This window comes from Pleurodeles waltl, chromosome 7 (assembly GCF_031143425.1).
Source record: "Pleurodeles waltl isolate 20211129_DDA chromosome 7, aPleWal1.hap1.20221129, whole genome shotgun sequence".
NCBI classification, from domain to species: Eukaryota; Metazoa; Chordata; class Amphibia; order Caudata; family Salamandridae; genus Pleurodeles; species Pleurodeles waltl.
Genome location: NC_090446.1, coordinates 109,622,419 through 109,646,044, shown reverse-complemented (window position 1 = coordinate 109,646,044; position 23,626 = coordinate 109,622,419). Strand labels below are relative to the sequence as shown.

Below are 23,626 nucleotides of genomic sequence, written 5' to 3'. Positions count from 1 at the left end.
CTATTTACGTATATTGCATTGTATTTAACGTGATTTGCTAAAAAATGATCAGATGGTGTCATACTTGGCACGGTAGCGTAGGCAAGACAAGTAAATGCATTTGCATACGGAGCTGTATTATGCTCCTGGTGAACAGAGTAGCAGGAGTAAAACCTGTGGATGGGCAATGCTTACATGTTCCTTACCTCACTGAGCGCACCTTCACTCAGTGGGATCCATTTAATGTGATAGGACGTGACATCATCCGCTGCAGGTTGCCAAGTGGCTCTGGCGCTGTCCTTGGAAAGCTGGCTGACCTTCACGTTGAGAGGAGGAGGTACCTTCACTGAAACAGAGCAGAATGAGACATGTGATCTTAAGTGCAACATTCATCACTTCCTCTGCCTCGGCTCTGTTCAGAGACCTAGGGGCCATATGTACGAAAGCTTTTTCCCATAGACACAGAATGGGTAAAATCCTTTCGTACCCTGAGCTTGAGTATTTCGGACCCTTAAAGTAACACCACAATCCTGGTATTGCGTTACACAATTAATAATCGGGATATTACCACAAATTTAGGGTTAATTGGCATTAATATGCTCAATCAAAGCTTATTTTTGTTTCTCTGCAATTGAAGGTTCAACATTAATGCCAGATTTCTTCTGGTGCAAATGATCAGATGGTTCCCTTGCACAGAAGCAGCAAATATACAGGGTTAGCGAAGCCCGAGCAGAGCTGCAGGCCTGGCTTGCTCTACGAGCCAAAACACAGCCGAGCCATGAAAAGAGTTGGCATGTAAATGAATCAGCAAACGCTAAGGAAAAATATATAAAGGTCCTTTCAGGTAAAGATTATGTTAATTCTTGAAACCTTGGTTTCCTTTCAGTGCATTATTCTTTCTTTGTTTGATCCGCCCACCGGAACTTTTGCTTTCGCTGTCAGCAGATTCGGCATTTGTCCTGCTTCAAAAGTAGCATTGTAGACAGAGCCACGTTTAAACATCAGTTTCCTGTGTTTCATTGCACTCTAGTGGTCACTAAAAAAATTACAGCAGTATATGTGGGTGATACAACAACATTGATCCTGACAGACACGGAAAACTACAACAATGATCTTGAAAGACACTAAAAGACTTCTTTAAACAGGTTCTGGCAATGCCAGTCTGCCTTGCCTGAGTGTGGAGATAGGCGAGACCTAATGACAATGTCAGTACTTGTTCATGTTAGTAATCACCACCTTCCTTTAACTTAACAAAGAGTAAAGAAGGAAAGAAAAAACACATTATTCACAAGAATTATGGGGATTAAAAAAGCAGAGGATTGTGACATGTAGAGTTTGGTTTCTGATTACAGTTATGTGGTGAGACATCATAATTGCAACTCAGTTTGGCTGCATAAAATAGTGCATGAAACAAAACATTTTAGGCCTGTCCTGGAGACGGATTTTGATAATTAGCCAGTTGATTAAATTGAAAAAAAAATCAAACATAAATTGGGTATATATATATATATAAATATATACATATATATATATATATAGAGAGAGAGAGAGGGAGAGAGAGGAACTTTGTATCACCCCTCCCCATTCATTGATCTGTTAAACTGGTATTCAACTTTTGCCTCCAACAAGTATATTGTATGGAGCAATGGGTCAGCCCACCTCAGCCATTGCTCTCTTGCACTGTGAATGGCGGCACTTTTCCAGACTATGGGGCATATTTACAAGCCGGTAGAACCACCTTGAGCCACCCTTAGAGTCATTTTTTTTGCGCTAAGGCGGCATTAAGCAGGCCTTTCTCCCATGGCGTATTTACAAAGTGGTGCAATCAGTGGCGCCTCCTCCACTAAGGCGGATGAGCATCGCCACGCTGGATTTTCAAAAAAGTAAAATGATAACAACATACGCTACATTACTACCATTTTATTTTTCCTTGTAGTAAGGGGCGGGGCTGAGCTGAAGAGAAGGGGCCGAAGGAGGGCTATGCACCACAATGTGAGCATTTCTGTTTGGCCGGTCGTATTGGGCCGCCCAAACAGACATGCGCACTTTGCATGTTCTCTACCCAGCTGTATTGAACAGCCGAGCAAAGAACATGCCTAGGCTCCTACCTCCAGTCTGAGCAGCGAAGCAGGCCACTCAGACCAATCACGATTCTGCTGTCATGCTGGTGACAGCAGCGTCGTGATTGGCTGGGAGCCTGTATGCACCCAGGAACAGGAAAAGGATGGAGGGGAGACAAACGCATCTCCCCTCAAAAGCAAGTGTTTTTAAAAAAACATTTTAACCCCCCGTCCTGTCGCGCCCCCATCCCACCACACCAACCCCGTTCAGTGGCAGCCGCCACTAGGTGCAATACTTGCATTTTGCCACTTTGTAAACCCTTGCGCCACATTATGCCCGTGCCAGGCATAATGTATTCAAAAGGGCATTATCACACAGGGAGGCCCAAAAAATATGGACCAGTGAAATTTAATTTCACTGCTCTATTTTTTCTGTCATTTTAATCAATGGGTCTCCCTGTGCTTTGCTGCACTAGCGTCAAAATGTTTGATGCTAGTGCAATTTAGCACCACAATAGCGTCAAAAATTTTGACGCTATTATCCTAACGACCCCCTTGGTGCACCGTATTGTAAATACGGTGCAACCATGGTGTTGTTAGGTAGGGCGGGCGACAGAAGAAAAGTGGTGTATCAGGACCGATGCACCACTTTCTTGTAATGATGGCCCTATGTGTCTCCAATTGTCTTAAATAGATGTGGAAGGGTACTTGAGATCCTGATGGGCAAACCTGAGCACTTGCGGGGAAAATTTCGGTTCTATGCATGTGGCTTTGGGGCCTATATTTGAATTTGACAAATTTTTTATTGCCTATCCTCTCATTATATTTTTTGTCGCCCTTGTGTGTTTATGAACTGCGCATTTAAGTTACAGTAAACAGGGAGCAATCATATTTTCCCCGTGGTGTTCATTAAAAAGTAAAATGCGTTTGTTCACCTGTTTTAAGTACACATTCCTGCCGGGAGGCACTCTTATTGTTCTATGCAAGTTATATATGATGGTCAATCTTTAGATTTTATTTAAATATTTCTTGTAAGAATGTGGCTGCCATGTTTATGTAGCCGCATGTTTTGTTTTCTTTTTTTCTACTCCCCTTTATTTTTCTGGCATTTGTTTTCAACAAATTTTTTTTAATGTAAATCCTGTGCCAGGTTGCTAATGCCAGACCTATTGGCTTTACCAATGCTTGTTAGATGTGCACTCAGCTATCTTATGCCTAGTGTTTTTGTCTTTAGAAACGACATTAGGAACCATAAAGGGTAGACCCTGGGATGCATGCCTAAGCCTTTTTCGGGGTTGCCAATCCGCACTGGGAAAGAGCAAGTGAGACCTAGACAGCCCGAGCCACACTCAAGCTTCGATAGGATTGCCCGCCTCTAACTTTCAACAAGAAAATATCACTTTTGTCTAAAAACAAAAAAGATTTAAAAGTGCAGAAAACCACTTTCCACACACTTAGTATGTTTTTCTTATCTCCCATAACCTCGAAGTAGAAGTAGAACCATCTATGTGCAGAGTGTCTTCTACAGCCGTGGTTCCCAACCTGTGGTCCGGGGACCGTTGGGGGTCCACGAAGCCTCCTCAGAGGGTCTGACTTCTTTGAAACTTAAGTGATATGAACAGATTAGATCCACAGCTTTCAGTAATGACTCAGTGGGAGGTCCCTAGATTCCAATAATGATTCAGTGGGGGTCCCCAGGATCCAGTAAAGATAAAGTGGGGGGTCCACAGAATTTAAAAGGTTGGGAACCACTGACCTACATTATGCTGTGTTCTCGTAGTAGGAGGGGGGATGGGGGTAAAAAGAGATGCTGGCTTTGGGAGGTGGGGTAGGGCTGCAATTTCATATAGATCAATTGGGCATAGAAAAATAAATGTGCCTCTAGCTCCCAGAAACCTCATGCGATAAAATGATCATTTAATGCTATATTTCAGGAGGCAATTACGTTACCGTGGATGGCCATTTGATTAGCAGATGATTAGATTTTCAGCGTCCTAGATTTACCACCCTCACCTCCCTTTTTCAACAACACATAGTTTGATTGTCCCGGCACCTGCCACACTCCTTACATGTGGTGAAGTTCCCGGTCACTTGAAGCGAGTTGTGAACACCGTTGTAAACAGAGACCACAGAGACGAGGTAGTCGGTGACCGAGGATAGAGAAGACAGTACGACGGAGGAGGCGGGGCCATGAACTTCCACCTGCAACAAAGAAGAGAGGCATGTGTGCCTGGTCTAGAAATGGCATCACCTGCATTTCAATACGCCTGTCACTCATCACTAGTGTGACCCCCCCCCCCCGCCCCCACCAAGTGCCTCGGGTTCTCTCTGTGGTGGCATCTCTCGCTCACTCAAGAATTACCTTTATTTCTGCCGTAATTGGCCATAAAAGCACATACAACACTTTTCAGATCATGGAGCACATTAAAATGAAATGCAAATTCACTGTCTCGAAAAATTGCGACAAAAAACAAAAACTCAATATAAAAGTATAAACATTATAAAATGGCAGTTTAAATCTAAAGTGCTTAGTGCAATCTCGAATGCATGGCACACGATTTAATGTTGCCACTCAAAAGCAAGAATAAGCTGAAAACATTTTTTTCCAAATTTTATAATCTCAAGTCCCAACATTCAATGCGGCAGCACGAAGAGCCCAGGCCCACTTTAAATATCTGAAAAAGCAAATACTTCAGTTGGATCAGTTTTAGTAAGCGTAATGCTGATGCGCAACAATTGATTCCCAAGTTGCGAGAAAGTGGGAAAATCCATCTTGCTCTTGGGCCTTTATACCTTCAGTAGAAAGTGCTCAACTGTTTCAGCAATATTGGGACAAAAGCGCAGCCTTCCGAACCAACACCTTGCGATTCCCGTTTCACAGTACGCGTCCTTAGCGGTACTGTGCTGACAGAAAGCGAATATGCAGGGACTTAGCCTCTGATGGAATACTCTTATAAAGGAGGGTTCAAAACATGGGGAGCATTTATGACTCAAAAACGTATCCACCAGCCCAGAGGACCTTTTTTGCGCCAGGTTCTTAGGGCCAGATGTAGGTAAAACCGGCATTGCGACTCGCATTTTGCGAGTCGCAATGCCGGATGCAGGATGGTGTCCCTGACACCATCTGCGAATCGCAAGGGGGTCGCAAAGACCCACCTCATTAATACTAATGAGGTGGGGCGCAATTTGCGACCCCTTTGCGATTCACAACACTCACAGGGATGGTGGCCTGTTGGGGACAGCAGACCTCCATGTCTGTGACTGCTTTTTAATAAAGCAGTTTTTTTTTTTGTATTGCAGCCCGTTTTCCTTAAAGGAAAACGAGTTGCAATACACTCGAAAAAATAAAACTTTTTTTTTTTCATTTTTTCAGAGCCATTCACAAAGGGGAAGGGGCCCCATGGGACCCCTTCCCTTTTGCGAATGGGTTAGCACCCATTTGAAATGGGTGCTAACTTCGAATTGCTTTGCAGTCACAAAGCAATTCTACATCGCGATGTGAATCGCAAATAGGAAGGGGAACACCCCTTCCTATTTGCGAGTCGCATTCCCATTTTGCGAGTCGGTAACCAGGTTACCGACTCGCAAAATGGGAATGCGCATCGCAATGTGCATTTTGCATGGCGTAAACAGAGAAATTCGCTGTTTGCACCATGCAAAACGCTTTCAACATCTGGCCCTAAGTTATGCAAATTCCCAGTAAACTTCTTTAATCCGTCAGGCTGCATTTTTCTCCATTGTGCTGGGATCTTCCGAGATGCTCCTTAAATGCATGCATAAGGATTCCACAGCTCTCAACCAGGGTGTAGTGCAGTTCTTATCTAAGAGCATTAGCTCCTGCAATGCGGAATGCAGATTTATATGGGGCCCTCTCTTTGGTTGCCCAAATTCTCACCCAATAGGTCAGAATTTTAAGGCGTGCAACCTGCTCTATTCTTTTGAAGTTTTAATCTCACCTTACCTTTACAGGTATTAATGGGGTACTAACAGGGACGTTCACAAGTGACCTTAAAAAGCTGTTTTCAGTGATTTTAAGCCTAGTGGTGTGTCATCCAAGCCTCATATTTCCGCCCCATATAATGCACCCCGATAGCCACCACTCTACACACCTCAACAGATGGGGAAACTGCTCTATTAACTGTACCTCTATGTTTCCTAATAATTAATGCTGCCCTATGGGACAACAGTGAGGTGCTTTTTTTGTATCTGTAGGTCCCAAGTTAATTTGTCTGAGAACCTGACCCAAGGTAATCTAAATTCTTTACTTGATCAATAGGCAAGCCATCGAAAGTCAGTTTATTTCTAAATGAGTAGTGTGGATTTAATGCCATGAATTTAGATTTTCCTGCATTAATCTCGAGGCCCCTGCTTTTGCTGAATTCAACAAACCGATTTACGAGATATTGCAAACCCATTGGAGTGCACAAGAGTAGGCGGGTATCATCTGCAAAGAGAAGAACAAGGGCACGAACACCAGCTACCTCAGTGGCGTCATGATGGCAGTTAGTTAATGATTTCACCACCCCATTCATAATCAAAGAGAAGAGGGTCAGAGCCAACACACACCCATGTCATACACCCTGCTCAGTAGGGATCCTAGCAGTTAATCTACCATCTTGTTCAACCTCACCTGAGCAGAAGTATGAGTATGTAACCTAACTAATAAATAGTTAATAAATACACTCACTCTCTTTCGGTATCTCAGGTCTACTCAATATCTGTCTCCACTTGAGGAGTCAGTCACTTCTTTATGGTTTGCAACTGCAGTTGTGTTCACAAACCACTGACACTGTCTCCATCCCCATCCTTATCCAATGATAGCACAAAGTTGTCATTCAGCATCCAAGGTCACACACTTTGCTGGATTTGCTCCTTCCTGATGGGATGCACCCAGGCAGTCAGACTGGCACCCTTTACCTTAGAAGCCATGAACCTCATCTGTGGATTTCTACAAAGATCCTCACTCAGCCTCACTTTGTTCAATACCTACATGAACCCACTCACCAGCATCATCCGCACCCACGGAAACAATATTTCACTCTCCGACAAGACACCCAACACCAGTATCAATTTCTCTGCCTGCATGAACTGAAGTTGCACGATGGGTGAAAACCAACTGCCTCAAGCTCAATACGGAAAAGATGGAAATAGTAATCTTCAGCAAAGACACCATGCTCTGGGATTCCACCTGGTAACCTGCTAAAGCTAGACCCACACCCTTCCTGGAACCTCGGAATAGTAATGAGCAATGATCTCACCATGACTGGCCAAGTGAATGCAGTCTCCCCCTCCTGATGCCACACATTCAAGATGCTCAAGATCTTCAAATGGTTCATAACCAACATTTGCAGAACAGTCACCCAAGCCCTCATCACCAGCAAGCTGGTTTACGGCAACACACTCTATGCTGGAATCAAAGCTCAACTGACCAGAAGACTCCAGACCACACAAAACACAGCACTCCGTGTGACCCTCAACCTCAGTGGACGGGGCAGGGCAGCACATAGAGGGGAAGAGAGGGGAATAAACATTAAATTATTTAAATAAAAAATAAAACACTTACCCGAACGCCGCCGCACTGCTCCGCTCCTCCACTTTGTCGCTGCAGGCACAGGCTCCCAGCCTGCCCTGCGGCCAACCATGATGCTGCTCAGATCAGCATCAGGTTTGGCTGGGAGTGCCCAGCCAGGCTGCTCCCGGCCAGACTGGGAGCCTGTGCATGCTCTCTCCAGCCTGGCAACTGTGTTGCTGGGCTGGAGAAAGCCTACTGCATGTGTGTGTTTGGCCGGCCCGAGACTGCTGACGAAAGACACATGTGCTCTGAAGGGGGTGTGCTGTGCACTCCCCCTCACTGCTTGTCACCTCCGTGGCCCCGCCCCTTTACAAAAAAACGATAATAAACACAGTTTATTATCGTTTTCTTGTAAAAGTTTTGCAGCTGACGCTGCTGGTGGAGGGCATCCCGCCTCCGCCCTAATGGAGGAACCGCCCCTGCTCAACCTCCCACCCTACACTCACATCACCCTGCACCGCAAAAAGCTCCATTGGCTCCCAATTCACAAACTCTGCACTCTTCAAACTCATTATGCACACATATACAAAGCCTTACACAACACTGGTCTCACGTACCTCAACAACCACACAAACTTCCTTAAACCTACCAGACACCTCCACTCACTTGGATTCCTACTTGCAAACACCTCTCACATAACTCAGAACCAGATCCGGCAGCCGTTCCTTCATTTACCTCTCACCTAAAGCCTGGAACGACCTGAGCCTGCAGATCAGAGCCTCCTCTTCAGTTCTTGAATTCCACAAGAAACTGAAGTCTTGGCTCATCACCTAGTCCTGACCCTGGGCTGGCCATAGAGCTCCTGCTCCAGCAAGCAGGATACTTTCCGGGTGAGTTGTGCTATGTACAAATACATATAGCATAACTCATAGTACACAACATTTTGTGATTTTAAAATAGAGAATCAGTATTATTCACTATTTAGGAATGGGAAAATGTTCTTTTTGAACATTAGATATATTCTCACCTACACGAGTGCCCCACAATTCTCTCTGAGTTTCACCAAAATACATTTCTATGGCGGGCTCTCATCGTCCAGGTTCTGTCTATCTATCACTCCCTTCTCCGTGAGTTCTTCTGAAGACTCACTGTGTGGATTGTCTTTTACTTCCGTCTACGAATACTCTCAGTCCCTCCATTTTGTTGTCTTTCACTTTGTTCTGCAGGTACCCCAGGCAGGTACGCAGGCCCAAGAGCCACTGTGGCTCAGGGGAACCCCAACCCACCAGGGCCCCTCTATGCATCGTTAGGACAAATATTTGTAAGATGAAGGAGGCTTAGGGGCCCATCATCCCATTCTGCTGGGGGACCCATCATTTTCATTTACCCCACTGCAGGTACCCTTCTTTGGGTGTCTCGTCCCCAACTCTATGAATGTTGGGAGCTCTCCTCAGTCGGTGTCTCTCATTCCTGTTTAATCAGATGTTTTCACTACTACCTGTGACTGACTCTCCTCCCCTCCATAGTTCCACCACTCTATGTCCCCTCAATATATATATGTCTCCCAGTTTTCTGTGAGTGTCTCACACACATTTGTATGAGTTCTCTCATTCGCCCTCTAAATGTTTCTCACTGTCCTCTGATGGGGTTTCTGTCTTTCACTCTCGTTTAGGGCTCACAATTCCCATGGCTTTCCCGCACTATCTCTTACTTACAGCCTCACCCTTTATGTCTATACCTCTCTCTGTTTCTTTCTCTCTCTTCTTCCTTTATATTGCTCTTTTCACTTGTTTTTTTGTGGGTAACCCTTACTTCTTCTCTGGTGGAGTCTCTCGCTCTCATCATTGTAGGTACCAGATTCTGCTCTCTCATGCGGTGTCTCTCATCCCTTCAGCTTCAGCTTCAGCTTCTCATGCAACCCTCACTTTAAGTGTCTCTTACCTCTCCAGCAGTGTCGCTCCCTGCTGTCGAGACGTAGGTCACACTGTGCACTATTCCATCCCGGTAGGGGCTGTCCCAGTTCACCTGGGCTTTGCTGTGAGTAATCTCTGAAAAGCGCAGGTTCCTTGGGGGCTCCAAAGTTACTGCAACAGAGGAGTGAGTCAGTGAATCACAGAAAATGTGCAATCACATCTTCACAGGAGAGTGTGCACTATAAATAGCTTTCTAACCAGCAAGGGAACTGAGTTAGTTGACCTATCAAGAACATTCAAAGAAACACAGAGGAGTGAACTAGTGTCCTAAGAAGAAAGTACTCAATACAAGGACCACAGAAAAGTGAGTTAGTGACCTGCAGGGAGTGTGCAATTAAATAACCAGAGAGGAGTGAGCTAGATTCATGCATAAATGGTTCAATGCAACTGAAAGTAATTTGGAGGGTTAGTGACCAATTGAGAGCATACAAATCAACAGAGAAAAGATATTTGGTAATAGGGCGAGAGAATATGTGTGAACTCCAGCACAGAAAGAAAGAAGTGACATAGGGCCTCATTACAACATTGGCTGTAACCGCTGGGTGGCCGCCAATGCAGCCGCACTCCTGCGGTGCCCATTTGGACATCCCTGCTGGGCCGGCGGGGATGTGGGCCGCAACATGGGAGCTGGCTCCAAATGGAGCCGGCGGTGTTGCAGCCGTGCGACGGGTGCAGTTGCACCCGTCGCGCTTTTCACTGTCTGCACAGCAGACAGTGAAAAGCCGCATGGGGCCCTGTCAGGGGGCCCCTGCACTGCCGATGCCAGTGGCATGGGCAGTGCAGGGGCCCCCAGGGGCCCCACGACTCCCTGTACCGCCAGCCTTTTCCTGGCGGTTCATACCGCCAGAAAAAGGCTGGCGGTCGGGGACTCGTAATCCCCTGGGCGGATTACAACCGCCGGCCCCAGCGGTGCGACCGCGGCGATACAGCCGCGGTCGTAATACACCAGGAAGCACTGCCAGCCTGTTGGCGGTGCTTCCGTCAAATCAGCCCTGGCGGTCTTGGACCGCCAGGGTTGTAATAAGGCCCATAGTGACTTATGAAAAATGTCCAGAAAAGGACTGAGATAGGGAATTAAAGATGTAAGGCATGATTCCCTAAGGTAAACCTTCACTTTTGTGTAAGTTTACACTTGCTGTAGTAACGTTACTACCTTTTGGCATTCACAAACTACAAGTGCAATTTTACCACCAGTAATTTTACAACTGTAATGTTAGTACTAGTAAAAGTATTATCAATAAAATAACACTCGTAGTTTGTGAATACCAAAACAGTAGTAAAGTTACCACAGCAAATGTAAACTTACACAAAGTGTACATTTATCTAATTTTACTTCTGTTGTAGTATTCACACACTACAAGTACAATTTTACTACTGGTAATTTTACTAGTAGTAAAATTACACTTGTAGTTTGTGAATTTCCAAAGAGTAGTATTGTTACTGGAGCCAGAGCTGGCACTTGATAAGATGGAGCCGTGGGCTGAGAGAAATTTGGTAACCTTACTGATGGTAGTGAATTAAATATGGCAGCCCGGGGGTCCGTTTTGTGTTCACTGCTCAGTACTTGGATGAACAGCGACTGGTCCCCTGAACACAAACTTCCCCGGACCTCTCCCAACTCAACTAAATCACTGATAGCTTAGCTGTCTTAAACAGGTTTTGTTAATGGTTGTCAGCAGGGTCAGATGGTGAAGGGAGGGAGAGGAAGGGGACTAAAGAGGTGCATTCCTGCTAAGCGTTCCAGGTCCAGGCATGATGTGCTGCTCCACTCAAGGTTTTTTTCCTTGAATTATGGGACTTGTAGTTTTATTTATTCCACTACAAAACAGTTCTACAAATCCCAGAACTCAAAGAAAAAAACCTGGACTGGAGCAGCACATCACGCATGGATCTGGGAAACTTTGCAGCTACAGGGCTGTTAAAAACATCCCCTGCGTTATGACAATGAAGGACTAAAAACACTTTCAACTCACAAATCAGGCTGAAATGAACAGGTAGGGACACAAAAAGGCTGGAACAAGATGAGAAGGGTGCTGCTGTTGGCATAACCTTAATGCACACAGCTCAATGCGTCCCTCAAAATATTGGCACCCTGGGCCCAGCTCGCCCACGTTAACGGCTAGCCCTGACTGGAGCACGTGTAAAATTACACAAAAGTGTCCGTTTACCTTTGTGAATCAGGCCCAAAGTGCGCAGAAAGCACCAGTGAGCAGGGAGCTATGAACGACAGAGGACAGGCAATTGAAACACTAGTGTTGGTGTGGGCTACTAGCTTAAAGGCAGCTTCCAAGCCAAAGCATGCAAAAAAGCAAGCTATCTGTAGAACATGCAAATAAAGTAGCAAAGGTCAGTGGTTTAAGAACTTAAGGCCTGATGTATCAATAAAAGTATAAGGAATTCAGATTTTCATATTGTGATTCTTACCGAATCACAATTTGCACATCACAATTCCTAATGTGTGACAGTTTTATTTTTAAAATAGTGATTCCTAGTGGGTCGCAAATCGATCTACCTCATGACTATTAATGAGGTGGGTCGCAATTTGCAACCCACTAAGAATCACAGCCATCATAGGGATGGTGGCCTGCTGGAGTCAGTGATGATTACCTTTTAATAAAACAGACTTCTTTTTTTAAATGCAGCCCATTTCCCTTAGAGAAATTGGAACCTCTTCTAAAAAGAAAAGTTTTTCCCTTCTTTTTTGTTTGTTTAAGAAGAGGTAGTGGTCCTGTGCACCACTGACTCCTCTCAAATGCACATTTATTTTTTACAATCACAAAGGGGAAGGTGTCCCTTGGGGACACCACAAAAGGTTGCACAAAGGGGAAGCTGTCACCATCTTCACCCTTTGAGAAGCCTGCCAGGTGCCTATGAGGGGAGCAGGCAGTGGAACACACCTGCTATCTCTGATGCCCTCCCAACTTCTCAAACCTGAAATTTTTAAAAAAGTAGCACCGAAGCCGTCAATAAACATAGGATGAATAAAAAAAATGTTTTCCCATTCGGTAATGCAAATGCTTGTATGCAGGTCAGCTGCCTCTTGAAGTCCTCTAACCCTGCATTTGCAATCAGTCACAGGAGACCGCAAACTGCCTAATTAGTATTTATTTAGCAGGTCATTTTTCGACCCCATAACCCTCTGTGAACGTATAATTACATAGGTCACATCATACTTTGCATTCCCATGCGCAAACCAGACAGTGTGCAAACTGCATCATTAGCTTGGAAATGGGAATAGTACACCAGGCCCCAGGAGAGAATGCAGAACAGTCCACCTTGGAGGAGTGAGTCTGTGACCCATTGAAAGGGTGCAGAATTGTAGCATCAGAGAGGAGTGAGTGGGTGGCCTCTAGTATGTGCAGCATATTAATGTGACAATCATAAACAATCTATCAAAATTAATATGGAGAATAGAGGCGTTTCACAACTCGGGATGAACACAGAAATCATAGAGCCAGTGCTTAATTTGTAAATAAGGCCCAAAGCCCTCCTGCTAAACATGCAACTGCTGCAATTACATGTGGGCGAGCACTGGATACAGAGGCACCGTAATCTTGAAGACATCTCAGGCCTCTTCAATCCATTTAAAGCCACTCCCTGCCCCTTCAGTTCACTCTAGCATCTTTCTGCTTTCTCCCTCTGTGGCTCTTTTTTGTTTTTCTCTTCCTCCATCTTTCACATGTGTCTTTTGCTTGCAGTATGCTTGAGGCAGAAAAATAAGTGCCGTCCCCCAAAAATAAGTGCTGGTGCTCCGCCCGAAACAACAAGCACAAATCAAGCACTGAATAGAGCACAAGAGACATTGCACAGAGGAAGAATGCAACTAAAGTTCACATGAGATACATAGGTTAATGCAAGGCCCAGCTACCTTGTTTTACCGATAGCGCCTAGAATTGTCAAGGAGCATGGCGAAGCACTAATGGGGAGCAACACCAAGCTCTGAAGGAGCCGGTCATACAGTGGTTATGGGAGCTTAGACTCCACAGCAATAGATGAAGGTAAGATATGGAACTTGTAATGACACTTGAACATCAAACATGGGCTGTGGGTACTCACAAGTAGTTTCCTGGGCAGTTGCGGGGTCACTGGCTTCTTCACCATACAGTGCATACACAGTGAGTGAGTAGTCAGTGCTTGGGGCCAGGTCATCAAACTGCACCTCTGTGTCTGTCACCTTGACCTGAGGGGAATAAGAGGACATGGAAACATGGCATGAGCATGGCCTTCAGTCAGAGTGACAGAGGCACAATTGTGGTACTAATATGGTGTTCATTGTGGATTCATTGATTCTAGGCAGTTTTAGATACAAGCTATTAATAGTATTTGTGAAGAGGTTCACCATGTGAAAGCTGACGGAGCTGGGCTCTGCCTGAAGACCATGAGTCTCAACCACCTCCAGAATTATAACATCTCTCCTTGTGTCCCCACAGCAAGAGAGGTGGGACTCAATAACTGAATGTGATCTGAACACCAGGTCACTCTCTTTAAAAACACCATCCTATGGTCAATCTCACTGACATACATAACGTGCCACCACCCCTGCTTGCCTCAAAGATGCCCACAGTCTTGGTAGAGCACATTTATGATTTGCTCAGCAGAGATGTTTAAAGGCATGAGCAAAATGGGCAATTGCCCAGGGCCCTCGCCTTCCAAGAGACCCCCTGGGAAAGTTAAATTCCTCTTATTCCCATATCTATTTCTCCAACTCAACCTTTAATGTATTATTTAATTTTGTTTGGCATCATGGGGCTTTGGCATTTTAAATACAAGGCTGTTCTAAACAAGGGCCCCTAAAGTATTCAAAGCCCGGGTTCCCAAAATTCTTAAAGTCTTAAATGCTTCTTAAGACAGCACTGCTGTTAAGAAAGACTGGGGCAACCTTGTCACAACAATGGTCACATATGTCTTCTCTCCTAGGTGTTCTTCATCATTAATAGTTAACCCTCGTACAGAGCCAGGCAAACGCCTTCCCTCTCTCAATAGGCAGGCAGGCTTTTAGTCTTCAACGCTGACTCTCAGCTCCTCCAGCAGAAACAGCAGATTTCTTGTGATGTCCCTTCACTGACTGTCAGGCAGGCAACAGCCCTGTTTCCCCAGCAGCCCATTGAGTATTCTGTGGCGCTCTCCCTTCCTTGGTCACAAATAACTTGGAAATGAAACAAAGAGATTGGCTTGAATCCCACTTTTGTATATATTTTCCAGACATGGAATGTGGATGTGTTTCGGTTGTTTCGAGTAGCGGTCGCCCCACCCCAAGCAGCAACCGCTACCAATCCTTTAACAATGAAAGGATAATAAACTGGGTTTATTATCCTTTCTTATTAAAGGAGCGGGGCATTGGGGATGACGAGCACTGAGGGGAGTGCACTGTGCACTCTCCTCAGTGCGCATGTATGTTTGGCCAGCCATCTCGGACCGGCCAAACACACATGCGCACTGTGCTCTCTCCAGCCCGGCAATGTGTTGCCCGGCTTCCCAGACAATCCTAACGCTGTCTTGAGCAGCGTCAGGATTGGCCTGTGCCTGCCTGCTGCTGAGACGAAGAGGATCGACGGCCCGGCAGTGAGGGTAAGTTTAAAAAATATACATTTTATTTTATTAATCTCCCCACCCCCCGCACGCCACCCCTCGCCCTGTAGCTCCCGCGAGCTGTGACTGGCTGATTCTCATTCAAATGTTATTTCCAGGCTTCTCTTCAGGTATAGTCTTACTGTAACTGCTGGACTAACTGTAAGCAAGAGTTCCTTAATCATGGGCATGATTAAGTGGCAGATCCCAGCAACTGTGTGGCACCTGCCTTCCTGAGTCAGTGATAAGGCCAGCGTCTGCCTATTAAATTACTCTGCCCGAACAACAGAAACTGGAGCCTCTCCCCATCCATCATCCCTATCATCTACCAAATGACACTGTCTACTGTGAAAGCACGTTTGGTGCGCACACACAAAGGGCTGTATACTCCCTGTAGATACTCTGGATCCAGGCCAGGGAAGGCAGGATGCTGGGGGCACCCACTGGCAACAACACACTAAAATTATACACGCCCATGTGCTTTATGTTTTGAGGAGGGGCTAAATGAGGGGACTGCAGGTATGGATTTGGTGGGGGGGGATGGGGTCAGGTAGGAAAGGCTAGAACCAGGCATGGGGGATGGCATTTAGTATCCTATCAGGGCATACCGCTTAATGTGACTCAAAGTTTATCCCTTGAACACATCGTTGAATAGGCTAAACTGTTAACAGTGGCTGTAAGTCATCTAATTTCTCTTTCTTATTTTTATTCCCTGCAGTTTTATGGAGCCAGGACTTTGCAGAAGTTATTAAAGCTCTACATCTGCTCCAGTTATATTACACAATGTCACATTCATTTTTTTCTGCATGGGGAGATACCCAGAATCACAGGATGTTGAGCCAACTCGAACCTGGTTCCCTAGATCCAAAGTCAGAAGCTCTGGCCCTACCTGCACATCCTCTGCTAGTACTCAAGGATTTTCTTTTACCATTTCATTTCAAAAGCAATACACTATCAAAAACAAGGTTAAATGAGCTACTTACTCGTGGTTAGGCACCCCTTTAGACCAGGGGTGTAACGCAGGCCCCTGCAACATGGGGTGGGGGGCTCTAAGGTGGCCCACAATCCTTCAGCATACATGCCAACAGACCTACTTCAGGTGGGAAATTTCCTATTTTTTATGAAAAAATGGCTTTATTTTAGTTGTCTCCCGTCTTATTTTGCCTCTGCTTCATTATAAGTCAATAAGGAAAATACATTCCCCCAAATGTTTTTTTCAAAATCTCCAATTTCCTGCTCTGAAATGTTGGCATGTATGCTTCAGGGAGGCTGCCACTGAACCCATGTCCAATAAATATCTGTGAGATATGGGAGACTTAGCGTCCCCTCATCACATTCTGAAGGGGCATCGGGGCATCATTTTGCGTTATCCACTGCTTTAGATCCATTTCCTGCTGCCCAGATACACAAGCACAGAGATTTCATAACTTTAGGTTTCTTCGAGTTAAAGTTGGTTCGGAATGTTTTTATGATAAAAGAGTAAACACCGCCACCTCCTGCTCATTTATGAGATGTGCACTCTAAAGTCAGAATTAATAGTTTTCCGACTTATGGACAATGGGCACCCTGAGCTTTTCTGTTACAAGGGATTCTGACCCTTGTTTTTAAATTGCAGTATGGCAGCTCTCCCATGTGAACATCAATGTCAGGTAAGAGGGTGTCCTCAGGACCGGCTATACCACTGATGGCGTCCAGGGTGGCAATCTTTGTAGTGCCCCTCCAAGGTCCCATGACTTCTTTCTTCATGGATTCCTTCATACCAAACTCAACTGGTGCGCCTTATATCTCCTTAGTCCCTCTCTCACATTTATTTAATTAGTTTTAAAGTGCGACTTATATCAGCGTAGGGTGTCAGAACTCTTTACATCATACACACATATTAAACAGAAACAATGAATGAATGTGTAAGTCAATGTATAGCAATTTACATAAGACAATGAGGGCCACAAGGTCTAGTAGACACGTTAGCCATACTGGGGGGGAATCATATGTTGAGTGTTTCATCTGGAGGAACAAAGTTTCCATGCGACAGAGCACAGTAACCAAAGTTGTTGTGCTATGTTGTGTGAAAAGGAGAGAGCACAGATGCATCATTTCTACTAAGGTATAGTGATGTTGCTGTTTCTCCTAGTGCTGGCCTACCTAAGGTTGGCTTGCGCCAGTGTACACACCCTTGCATCATACTGAAAGGATGTGAAAGTGATGTCAAGTATAGGTTTGTACTAGAAGGATACCATATGGTTTTGTACTCGAAGGGTACTATTCTAGTACAAAATACTAGGCTTTGAGAAAGTTTAACACTTTGCCACTTTATAGATAGGGATCAGTAACAAACCTCAAGCGTGGTGGCATGGCCAACTCCATGTAGCACACATAGTATGTCCGCATGAAACAAGTAGTGCAAAGTAAAGCACAATGCTACTTCACATTACCTTAGGGTTACTTTCCAACACAATTCAGGATTTGTGCTGGAAGTAAATCCCAGAACAACTCTTTGGGCCTGATTTAGAGTTTGGTGGATGGGGTTACCGCGTCACAAATGTGACTGATGATCCATCCGCCTCATTACAATTCCGTTATGTCTTATGGATATCTTATTGCAGCAGACAGGATTTCAGTCACGTTTGTGATGGAGTAACCCGTCTGCCAAACTCAATCAGTTCCTTGGTACCCGGTTTGTGCCACTTTTATAATGCAGATCTGATGCAAAGTCCTCATAAATCTTCCCCACAAATTCAGGAAATAAAACGTGACAGAGTGGTTGGTGTTATCTGTACTAATAAAATATATTATTACTCAATGGAATCTCTTTTTAGCAACCTTAGAATGGTGAAAGGTTGAGTAAAAAGAACAACGATTCTAAACCTATGCCTTACAGTTTGCATGGAAGACGTTGACGCCAGTCCATAGATCACTGTTCAATATTAGAAGGATGGTGACTTATTAAGTGCAAGCAACATAATGATCTACATGACAAAAGCAGTAACCAAATGAGCTATGTACAAAAATACAAATCTGTGACACGTTGTGCTTTACAGCAGGATCATTAGCCCTCTACGCTACATTAGCATGAGTCACAATTATCACCAGACATATCACATATCTCTCCATCAGCGCATTCATCCCCAGAGTTAGCATGCGGCTGTTATTATCGCCTGAAAAATGCCGCAGACTCAAAGACTCCAAGCAGGCGGCCCATATCTCTTCTAAGCCTGTCATTCTCATGGTGCCCCTTACACCTCAGCGCCCTGTGCTATGGCACCTGTAGCACTACCTAAAGCCAGCACTGCTAACTATTTCAACTCTCCCATTCTCGAGCGGCCACCACTTTAGTCAATTAAAGAAATCTAGGACTAGTGTTTTGGGGTGCAGTAGGCATCTCGACCCCCTAAGGGTCGTCCTATGACTCCTGTGGCCTGCTCTGGTCACGTTCCACCAACATTTCACAGTCAAACGCAGTGCTTAATTTGTGCTTGTTGTTTCTGGTGCAGATCACCGGACCTTATTCTTGAGGGCCGGGGTTTATTCTTCTGCCTCAAGCATTTGCTGCGAGCAAAAGACAGATATGGGAAAGACGGAGGAAGGGAAAAACGAAAAAGCGTTACAAAAGCTGCAAGAGTGAACTGAAGGGGCAGGGAGTGGTTGTAAATGGATTGAAGAGGCCCGAGATGGCTTCAGGATTAGGATGCCTCAGTATTTCCTATTCACACATTTCATTGCAGCAGCCGCGTGTTTAAGAGAATGGCTTTGGGCACCGGCACCTTTTTATTTACAAATTAAGCACCGGTCGAACGTCCCTATTAAAACATTCCCTGCCCTTTCACACATAACTTGTTCATATCTGCTAAGGCTAAAGTATTTATTAGAGAGGAGATATCTTGGTTGTCGGATTGAAAGCCAAGGGACCGAAGTTCTAATCTTAGCTTCCACACTTGCCATAGTGTGAGTCTGAGCACATTACATTAGCATTCCGCACGAGTTTCATTTGGGGTCTTCATAAACTGGTGTTGACTTGAACCCCGAAGGGGGAAAGGTGCATTTCTCCTATTTCTGTTCCCTTTCTCCTTGCCTGGGTTTTGCTACCTCGTAGATGTGCACCTCATGTTCACCAGTCCAGTCAGATGCTGGGTACAAGCCATCCTTGGACGGTATTATAGACACATTATAGACACATCAATGCACGCGCTACCTACAGTCACACTGCGGTCACAGGTGTTCACCACCTACCTCTTTGGGGTCCTCCTCTACTCCATCTGAGGTGGGCGTGCACAGAACCAGGTACTGGGACGCGCCTTCGTCGGGCTGCCATCCCACCCGCAGAGAGCGATGGGTGACATCGTATACTTTGAGACCACGAGGCGGGGGGAAGGCCACTACAGACACATGGAGCAAGAAATTCAAACAAAATATGAGTATCTTGCAAGTCTGTAAGAAAAACGATCCTGTCTCAGGAACAGACTCCATCATTGGGACCGAGGAACATAGAAATGAAACCTGTTCAAGACATGAGATGACAACACGCACCTTCAAACAGACTGAAAAACAGAAACCTGACAACTAATTGAAACTCGGCATATGCCGAGTCAACAAAAACAAGAAGCCCAACAAATACAGGCTCGATAAACTCAGTACTGAATAAAAAACAGACTGAAGTGGCTTTTGCCAGAAGCTCAAAAACAAAAGAATTAAGACACAAAGTGAAGAAAACACAATAGACCTATATAAAAAAAACAGACTCATTGAAAAGAGAATAATCAAATAGACACAACAGACACTAAACAACTGTTTACTCAATAAGTAGCCACAAAGACGCAACAAAGAAGCAAACAAATGTTCAGCAAACGCTTAGCATACACATGCAGACACTCAACAAACAGATTCAATAAACACAGAGAATCAAATACAGACTCAAGCACACACACTGACAAATAGCCTCAACAGAAAAAAACAAACCCGGAGACTTAACTAACACAATCAGCAACACCCACGGATACGAGTATGAACTTATAGATGGCATGCGCTCCCAAAGTCTTCTTTGTGCTATGGTGTGGATAGTGTAACCACTTAGATGGAAATCTACAACTGAAAGAAAATCAAGCCAATAGATAGACCTTGGAGGTCATTGCAAAACCGTAATAATTGTGCAAAAAATTAATACTTATTGCGAAGACATTCCACAGTAGCATCACCAAGAACAAGAATACTTAATCCCTGAAGTATTGTGTTTTAATGCATGCAAGAGAAAGAGGATATCTAAAGGGAAATCACAATGAATAGTCAGCTCCATAGGACCTCAAAATGCCCTCCATAAAGGAAGGTCCCATTTCTGGATGTTAGAGGAACAATACCTTAAAGGCCTCATTTACTGGTGCATTGGCATTGATGCACGATTTTTCTAGCGCCAACCCCAGACCACTTAACGATGCAATGGTAGAGCTGTATTTATGATACAGCGCTCCATGACATGCGATTCCAAGATGCACCAGAAATTCTGGTGCATCTGTTGGCCCCAAAGTGGTGCATTGCAGGAGTAGCATGGATAATCTGACGGGAACCCAGCAATGAGAGGGACTGCTTGCGCCGCCACAGCGTCACAAAAAAAGTGACACTACAGCGGCACAAGGGGTTTGGAAATAAGCCCCTAAATCATAATGTCAGTGAATGCGTGCCAATGATGGGTGCAGTGTGCCTCAGAGACGCGGCCACATTTGTGAGGCTTAGATGCACTGCTGAATTCAGAATCATTTAAGCAAGCTTAATCTTATCAACTCGGAATGGACAGCGAGCATTTCCTAAAACAAGCCACCATAGGGCCCACAGCCTGGTGTAATGTGGGGAAAAATAAGAGAATCATCAGCCCAGGCATACAACCGGAAGCCCTGTGAGCTGGGGAGACAGCCATGAGGTGGAACCCACACCCTGCTCATGGTCAGTGAGAGGAAGGCGCCCAGGGGCAATCCACTTTGAGGGAGACATAGGTAGGGAGAAGATCTGGAACTAACTCATAAGAAAGTAGAGGGCTCAGGCCAGAGTCATAATACAGATTCCTTCTGGCATATGACAATTTACAAAAATATAATGACTGAAGATGTAGAAGGCCGGGAAACGTCTAAAGGATCAAAGCTGTGGTTTCACCTTCATCTAATAATCATTCATGATCTACTGAGGAAATAGGTTCAAAATGATGCCCTAACGGTCATAAAGGACCAAGGGTAGATTCCAAAACGGAGCTAAAGGGGCTCACCAGTGATTGAGACAGAGAAAAACTCTTCAACATCAGAGAAGCCAGGTGGTCGCCTGATCACAGATTCCCTCAAGGCTCCTGGAAGGCTTAAACTGGAGCCCAATGAGCCCATTACAGGAGCATAGCAAGCATAGGAGGTGCAGTGTCTCTACAGTCCATGGGTTTGAGTGGCCCGCCACAACCCCAGTTTATAGCTGTGTCTTTTCACAATCGAACCAGAGAACATTGGTCCACTTTCCTTTTTTTGTGGTAGAGGTCATGGTACCCCTGCTATGCCATTAACTGCCAGATTTGCGGAACGTCAAGTGCACTAGAATGGAAGAACCGACTGGAATACACGTCACAGGAGAAAGCTCCTAGGCCAAGCGCTACTTTTGGCCCAGTGGGTGGGAGAGGGATTTAAGAGTGAAAGGACAGTGAGGCATGCTGAATGCCCAGAGCTAAGTGCACAGGTAGCCCCTTGCAGAAAACCTGTAGCAGGGGGAAACTGGGATCAGTGCCATTGTGGGACCACTGGAATGAATGTGATTTAATCTCTTCAAGTCCAGGCTAAGTACAGGATGAGGGAGATCAAAGGAAAGGCATGAATGAGGTCCTGGTGCCAGGAAATGGACAGACATACACTCTCCAAACTGTCATTCCTGGGATCTCAGAACTAGAGAATTCTCTCAAGAAGTGAACATATGTAGCCAAAGTTGACCTTGGCCTTCAAAACTGACTGTGGATGGCCCTGAACACACAAATACAAACTGCTAAGATAGCTGGACGGCAGGGGAACACTCTCCTGAGGAGTGTGACTGGTGTTTCCTCGTGTTTGGTAACCTCGTGGGTGACACTCATTGCCTTTGTGTGTCCATTCCACATGCCAATGATAGCACTATGAGCTTGCTGCACCATTATCTCAGAATTTCCAGAATATTTATGCTGTGATTGCACAATCCACTCACCTGCTGTGTAAAAGAAAGAGGTTGGCTTTCCATGTATGCACTGCTTTTTTCAAGTCTCCTGCAGGACAGGTTTTCTGGAGTCTGGTATCACTGTTTGGAGCCCCCCGACCCGGGCCTTGGACATTAAGTGATGCTCCATCGGAGCTATATCAAGAGAATTTGCTAACTTGATTAACGCATTAGAAGTATCCATTTTCCAGAAATAGGATCTTGAATGTGTGCCTCTTCTGCTGTAGTTCTCTCATCCTGCTATGAGGTTGTTCATCTCCATCTGCAATTTCCTTATGGCGATTGTGGTTCAGGAATATGATCTGCATGGGTCTGAGGAGGATGTGCATTTGACTGGTACGGAGCACAGAACGACTATGAGGGGGCACTTGCAGGTGCACAACCTGGTGTATATAACCTCAAGAGATGACTGCATCATCAGAGACGGTTAACCAGTGCCTCACCCAGACCATTATGCAGCTTGGCTTAGCCTCCTGACAGCTGTTCGGCAATGCAGAACTGTAAGTACTATAGTTCCAGTCACTGGCGGGCCTTGCAGGGCAGAACCCAGTGCTTAATTTGTAAATATAAACGAGCCAGTGACCAAAGCTCTCCTTTGAAACACGTGGCTGCTGCATTTAAATGTGTGAGCACACAATACTGAGGCAGCGTAATCCTAATAACATCTGGGGCCTCTTTAATTAATTTACAGTCACTCCCTACCTCTTCAGTGCACTCTTGCAGCTTTCTGCCTTCTCCCTTTGTTATGCTTTTTCTTTTTTTCTCTTCCTCTGCCTATCCCAGATTTGAAGGCTGCAGCATAGATGGACAGCTGCAGCCCTACTGAGCGATGTTCAAGAAACTAGAGATATCTCAGCCCCGCTCCCATGGAGCGATGGTGCACAACTGAACATTTCGGCCCTGCAGAGGACTAGGTGGTCATTCTGAGGGCATCCCTGGCCACCACCGCCTGCTGGTGGCCCCCCTTCTCAACAACCAAGAGTTGCAAATCACACTCACCCCTCTAGTAGCGGCCTGGGCGGTGGTGCAGGCCCGAGATAGGGTAGTAGGAGAGGGACCTTCCAGGTGGGAGCCACTGAGGTTGGTTTGGGGGAGTGAGGGGCACTTGGGGTGATATGTGTACTTAAAGTACTGACCGGGTTGACCAGGTGGCATTCTACTACATACAGAACTCTGTGGAATTTCACTGAGTTTTTAGATAACTCCTCAGAATTCCACGGAGTAGAACTTCATGAGCTTGGCCCTCCACTATTTCTGCCATGCATGCATGAAGTTCTGATTCGGCAGATAGTGTCTCAAAGATTTTGAAGCCTGGTGACATGTATTCCATAAAG

At 45.3% G+C, this 23,626-nt stretch overlaps 1 protein-coding gene across 1 annotated transcript in view; it reads right to left on the bottom strand.

Moving 5' to 3' along the window:
• COL20A1 (collagen type XX alpha 1 chain) overlaps nt 1–23,626 on the bottom strand; it is a 371,828-nt gene that overhangs the window by 196,949 nt on the left and 151,253 nt on the right. The window contains exons 13-17 of the mRNA XM_069243200.1: nt 19,320–19,465; nt 13,581–13,704; nt 9,493–9,635; nt 4,109–4,241; nt 186–325 (exon numbers count right to left, since the gene is read on the bottom strand). Of these exons, the coding sequence (XP_069099301.1) occupies nt 186–325; nt 4,109–4,241; nt 9,493–9,635; nt 13,581–13,704; nt 19,320–19,465 (686 nt within the window). The remainder of the gene's footprint in view (nt 1–185; nt 326–4,108; nt 4,242–9,492; nt 9,636–13,580; nt 13,705–19,319; nt 19,466–23,626) is intronic.